Source organism: Stegastes partitus, unplaced genomic scaffold, assembly GCF_000690725.1.
Source record: "Stegastes partitus isolate 25-593 unplaced genomic scaffold, Stegastes_partitus-1.0.2 Scaffold1480, whole genome shotgun sequence".
In the NCBI taxonomy this organism is placed as follows: domain Eukaryota; kingdom Metazoa; phylum Chordata; class Actinopteri; family Pomacentridae; genus Stegastes; species Stegastes partitus.
This window is the reverse complement of record NW_007579211.1, coordinates 126,239-132,811: the sequence shown is the minus strand read 5'-3', so window position 1 is coordinate 132,811 and position 6,573 is coordinate 126,239. Positions and strand designations below refer to the sequence as shown.

General features: G+C 41.6%; 1 protein-coding gene across 1 annotated transcript; it reads right to left on the bottom strand.

Moving 5' to 3' along the window:
* Window positions 1-3,600: 3,600 nt before the first annotated feature.
* Window positions 3,601-6,156, bottom strand: tmem229a (transmembrane protein 229A). Its single transcript, XM_008299912.1, has one exon. The coding sequence runs from the start codon at window positions 6,128-6,130 to the stop codon at window positions 5,078-5,080; it is 1,053 nt and encodes a 350-aa protein (XP_008298134.1). The 5' UTR covers window positions 6,131-6,156; the 3' UTR covers window positions 3,601-5,077.
* Window positions 6,157-6,573: the final 417 nt, after the last annotated feature.

Here is a 6,573-nt window from a genome sequence, read left to right as displayed (position 1 = left end):
TCGGCTGCTGCAGCACATGTGCTACATATATGTTGAAATGTCTCTCTGGTCTGGAGGATGTTGGACAAACAGAAAGACTTGCATATGAGAACTTAATACTGCAATACGTACACAAAGCATAGACTATGCTCTCGCTGACATTATGTATAGGCTAACCATGTCTCTGCAGCATCATTAACGCTCTTTGTTATAGAATAAATCGTCCCTTCTGCTGGAGGTGGTGACATTTTAAACTCACTGCTCTGCAGGCAGACATGTTAGATCCGCTTTTCAAACACAGTGAAGCTGTTCAGCCTAAGTGGAGAACTGAATTTGTCGTGTTTCTTTGAAGTTGACAGATATTTAGAGCTGTTTTCTGTACCTTATGAGAGGATTGTTTTGTTCTGATGTTTTCTGATTTGTGATGCTTCCTCTGGACTGTTTGTTCTGATAATTTTGTGGATCTCTGTAACTTTAAGACAGGCCTGAGTTCCTTTGTTTCTGACTCGGTACTGGAGGTGTGGCACTTGGACACTGACCACGGCAACACCCACCTTTAAATTCATTATCCAATAGCTTTAAAGTCCTTCAACCAGTTATCCAATGACACTTACACACCTGGTTTAGGCTGAATATATGTGTTTGGCTCATTTCTTTGTCCATTTTGACTCTGAAGAAGACACAGTGATGTTGAAATCCTGATGCTGTGAATTGAGCAGTGTGCTCCAGCGCCATTTGTACTCCAGAGATTTGCTCTCCTTGATGTAAAAAGTACCTGTTTCTTCTATATTTTGCAAAAAAAATGGCACAAAGAACCCAGATACATTCCCTTGACTTCCTTTATAGTTTTGTTGTACGTACTCGGAAAAGCAATACCACACCACAAAAATGTGAGTATTATAATTCAAAATTACCTAAGATAATACAAATTAAAGTTTTTATTCTCCTCTAAAAAGTTCCCTGTCAGTATTTACTAGTATACCCGACATTTTTGGAATAATATTACAACTGCAGTAATATTTACGCTGCATTTTACTGCTGTAGATGTTTAGCTACTTTATATACTTCGTTGTGTGGTTTAATCTACAGCAATGCATATTTTCCATGGTCAGTTCGAGCATTTTCCAGCTAATCCAAGAGTTTTTCTGAATAGTTTTCGATATCTTAAGAAGTATGCCAATAACTCCCAATATGGTGTGTCAGAAAAATTCAGAATTACCAACCTTGGACATACATGTGTTTTCACTAGACAGCAGGAAAGGTTTGAAAAATATACTCTGAAAAGTAACTTAAATTGTCAGACAAGTGGACTAAAATGCATTTGGCTGTTACATATAGAGGACTGGATGTATAAAGTTGAACAAAATGGAAAACCTCAAGTAGTCAAATGTTCCAGCTAAACAATGACATTGAGCTAGACTGCAAAATACAAGTGTCTTTATACCAGTTCACCTACATGGAAGACAGCTGTGGTTAATGTTATCACCTAGCTTTTCATGCTAACAACAAGCTAACATCCACCATAAGCTAAACTGTGTCACTTTCTCAAACTGTTTCAGCTAGCTCACAGTTAGCATGGAGTTAGCTACTTCCACATCCAGCAGACGTGGACCAGCTTCGGCGTTTGTTTGGGGACGTTATTCTGTCAACTTGGACAAAGGTAAGTTCAATATTTAGTCTTCTTCTTCTTGCTGTGTTTTGGACTCCACCAACTCCTGAGAGAAATAACTTGGTTGCTAGCTTGCTAAAGCAGCTAATGGCTAGCCATATCTGTTAGCCGTGTGGTATTGAGGAAGTAGTCTACGGTGTGTTTACTAGAAATTAATATTTATTTTTTTTATTTTGCTTGTTTGTTAGTGCTGGAAACATGCGTGAAAAGAGCACATAAATGTACAGAAATTGTGCTGTAAAACCAAAAAAGGCTGAGTGTTGAATGCAGCGTTGAGTGTTAGCTTGGAGTCTTTGTATTTTTCACTAAAGCCTGACCAGTTTATCGGTTATAGTCGATATTTGCTGGTCACAGACACATCTGTATTGGTGTATACGTTGTTTGATGTATGCCAATATGAACATTTTTATTTACAAAACATGACACAGAGTTATAGCCTGAACTACACATCGGCTGACTGATATCATTGGTCAATATTGGCCTATCACAGATATATCAGCGTTGGTGTGAATGTTGTCTGATAAACTTTGTTTTACAGCGCATAATTGAGTAAAAAATACTTGAGGTAGTCTGTAAACGGTGTTATCACATCGCGGCTATGTTTGCAATATTTACACTACTGTCTGCAGCACATGTAGCAGAGTACATATCACAGATTAGCAGATGGTGGTGCGGAGTCAAGCTTTATCTTAATAGAAACTTGCAAGTTTGTGATATACATTTCTGGAAAGTTAATATACGGTCACCCAATCATTTTCCCTATTTAGTCTAACTCCTAACATCTATATGAAAACAACATTGGCAATTGCTCACCCCCGAAACTGGTATTGGCCCCAGAAATTCAGTTCCGGTGCCGGTTTTTGACATTATTGTGAGTAATTTGATTCTCTCACAATGAAATATTGTTCACTGAAACTTTGCTCGTTAACGAACCGATAAAGGTTCAGCACTACATCACGAGTTTCCTTTTTCAGCTGTTGAATGTAAAGTATTGGTTCGTTGCGTCTCGCCTCTCGTTTTTCGATGTATGAAAGCGTGCTTTGTGTTTACACACAGTAGTCATATTCTGCTGATTGAGCCTGCTAATGAGGCTTTTACATGGGAGTTAGTTTGCGGTATTCCCATTGAGGCGTACAGCTGATATTGTAGGTCACTGGTGTATTCACTCAGGGTCCTCTGGGTGCTGTGTGTTTGCTAATGTCTCAATGATCTCCAAGGTGTCATAAAGATAGAGAGAGAGTACAGATAAAATGTAGACTTTGGACACAAATTTAACCTCTTTCTGTTGTCAGTTTTTAATCATTTTGCCTTCACAGTACACAAATCTGCATGTAATCCCCACCAGCTCAGTGATATGATGATCGCAGGTTTGTCCGTTTAAACAGCTACAGAAATAAATATCCTTACAAAATCAAGACAAAGCCAGATATCCAATAGACACCTAATTTTTTTTTTTGGCTTCTTGGTGAAAGTTTTGGGTTCCTCCCTGTTTTGTTTGATTTTGCACAACAGCATCTCAACAAGGAAGCTGTAATAAGATAACAGTGTGCACCAGGAACTAGTGTGTGTTTGTTCCAAAGAAGCAACACTATAAATCTCCTCTTGTATTTTGTCAAGACTTGTCTGTGTTACAATATGTGTATATGGGAAAGCACCAACTGTTGCCTACACACAACATGACGGTGTTATGATCCAGCCCGCGCAAAGCTTTTTAGCTGGTCTATGGGTAGCTCATGTTTTAATGGAGCATACACACCCAGAAAAAAACAAATAAGGAAGTCAAAACAGATAAGAATTGGTCACTTCTGTACTCTGCAATTTTACTTCTCAAGGTTTGCTTGCATTGAGCTGCTCCATTTTTGGAGATTTTATGCCTTTATTTAATGGTGGAGACATGTTTGGAGATATTACAGTAAAAAAAATAAAAAAAGAAAAGAAAGAAGGAATGCCAGTTTAGTCACAGGAACATTTTATATTTAATTAAAATTGCAAGTCATACAGTACATGCCACTGCAAGTCAGACGTTATTTTTATTTTACGTTAATTTGCATTTTATCCCAGCTTTTCATACCAAAAGGATTTTGGTCTTTTTTATATATATATATAAGTGAACAACACAACACAAAAGTGAAGTTAAAATACAGTTATTCGGCCATGGAAAATCTTTAAAGATGGACAAAGTCAGTTAGTCAAGTTGCAGAGAATGCAAATGTTTAAAAACATCCGTTTAGCTGCCAAGTTGACCACAAAACTCCACCACACCGACCACAGTATAGAGCTCACCAGTGCTGCCAAGGCACAGTGTTGGTTGCATGTTTGGGTAGAATTTGACAGGAGTTTGAAATTTTGCACCTTTTTTTTTTTAAACAGATAAAGCAAGTGACAAGATATAAGATAGTTTCAATTAAGACAAAAGCTAGTTTCTAATTTTAAATATCCAAAGCAATAGCATTTTTAATTTTGTGGAGCAATTTTCAGCGTCACTCAGCACAGACTCATTGCTTTTGCTCTGCATTTAAGTACGTTACCGGGATTTAGCGAACCCTCACGACAGAGTCAAGCCTGTCCAGTATATGTGACTGTAGCACTTGCAGATAAAGAGAGGATCCCTGTGGACACTTAGTGTTGTTTATGCGAGTCTGGCTGACTCAGTTTGCACAGGAAGGCACTCCAGCAAAGTAACGTTTGGTTCATGAAAAATTCACAGTAAAATCTCACTTGGCTGCTCCTGTACTTCCAGCTACAAGTTTTTTTTTGTCTCTGCTACATGTACTACTGGGATGAACTCTTCTCTAATAGTTGCTGAGCATGCATAACTCGGGGTAACAAGCTGAGTAAAAATATGGAAAAAAAACTGCAAAGATGAACAGTTGTTTTGTTGTTAAAATACTGACGTCGGTTCAGTAATCTAAACCTTTTCGAATGTTGTTTTTTTATTCGTAGCTATAGCATGCAGGTATGAGCTACAGTTTAAGCATGCTAATCCAACCCTGCTGCAAGATTGCAATCAATTAAAAAAAAAGGAATATTCACACCTTTTTAGTCAAGAAGACATGTAAAAGTGGCTAAAACTACACAGTTTTCTACATCCCGTAGATAAAAATGGCAGTAGGTTAACTGAATTTAAATCAGGTAACAACTAAGGTCCTGTGTGGTTTTATCTTCATTAATGGACCCTGAAGTATCAGACCTGGCAGAGTTGACAAGTGGAAAACATCTCATCTGCTAGACAAGTGTCCAGACTCCAATGTAAACCGCTGTATCCTGTGTTCAACTATGCATTTCCTGCCCTAAAGTAAATGAAGTTAAAAGTAGTTATCTTAAATATTTTTGATATGTGCACCCAAATCTACTGGGTCTATTCTCATTCAGTCACTTTAGTAATAAATATGTGCCCGAGAAGTGCTTAAAACCCTCAAAAACGGAAACTTAAAACAGTTTTTTCTTTGACTCCACTTGTCCGTTGACCTCTCCATTGGACTCGTTCCCATCTTTGGTGCACTTGATCCCCAGCAGGACGTTGGACAGCACGTCCTGGTACAGACTGAGCAGGACCCATCCAGGCAGGTAGAGCAGGGTGATCAGTCCCATGAAGTTGTGTGGATAGTGGGAATAGTCCCAGGAGCAGGCGTCAAACTGCCTCAGCACCAGCCCCCAGGTGAACTCCCAGGTGTAGATGAAGCAGATGTAGATGGGCAGCCTCCTCCAGGTCCCCCAGCCTCGGCTGAAGTGCAGGTGCAGGTAGAGCTTCTCCACCACGAAGCTGCAGCTGCCGTACATGAGGAAGGACCAGAGGGACGTGTGGCCGCTCAGACTCCGATCGGACTTCTCCACCAGGTTGAAGATGGACGTGAAGAGCACCTCGTCCAGGAAACCGTGCATCCCGAAGAACAGGAAGCGCGCGAAGCCCGGGAGACCTTGTGGATGTCTCCGGCCGTGACAGCTGCCCTCCTGGGTGACTTGGCTCAGCCAGGAGGGCTGATACCGCAGAGCTGACATCCCTCTGAGGAACACCTGAGAGAAATACAGAGCCAGGACGTAGTGCACCGCCAGCTGCGTCCAGGAAAGCAGCCTCACCTGCTCGCCCCACGACTTCACGCTCCCGATCAGGATCTGCAGCCCGACGTAGATGGACGGGTAGAGGACCAGGTGGAACACCACAGGCCGACCTCGGAAACACCTCCTCTGAGAGTAGATCTTCTCCAGCGCAAAGTGGGTCAGGGAATGCAGGACGCAGAGATACGGGGAGGAGAAGCCCACCAGTTTGGGGTCTTGATACTTAAAAACGCGCTGCAGAGATGAGAGCAGGACATCCAGAGTCACGCCGTGCATCCCGTACAAGTACAGCCGCATCCACCGCGGCATCTCCCGCTGCGACTCCTCGGTCTCCCCGGCCGGCTCTTGTTTGCGGGGCGCCGCTCTTAGGCCCCCGGCGTGCTCTCCGGGACAGACCCGAGGACCGTCTCGCCACCGACCGGCCATGATCAGTCAGTGTTAGTGAGGAGAATCAGCTGTCCTCTTCCTACACATTGTTTTCTTTTATGTTCCGCTGCGCCCGCGCAGTGAAGCGAGCTGCGGCTCAAAGCATCTCCTGCAACTGAACGGAGCCTCTGCTGCGTTCAGGGGCCGCTCGGAAAAACCTACTCTGAGACGATGTAACGTTCAAGTGGCAGAAGGGCGTTTTTGGCCAGATCATTTTGGCTGTGTTCATGCGTATGCCATACAATTTTGGTAAATGTGTGCACTTTGAGGTGGAATTTAGGCCTTTTCTTTGACTTGGATACTCTTGTCTTTAAGGTCCGGAGTGTGGTTTTTGTTATTTATTTATTATTTTTATTTTGACACTGAATTAAAATATAACTAACTATTTATGCCAATCACGGACACATCACAGACTGTGACAATTTAAAAAAATTATATTGAAA

Coding starts and splice junctions, on each gene's coding strand:
- tmem229a (XM_008299912.1), bottom strand. CDS start 6,130: ATGGCCGGTCGGTGGCGAGACGGTCCTCGGGTCTGTCCCGGAGAGCAC.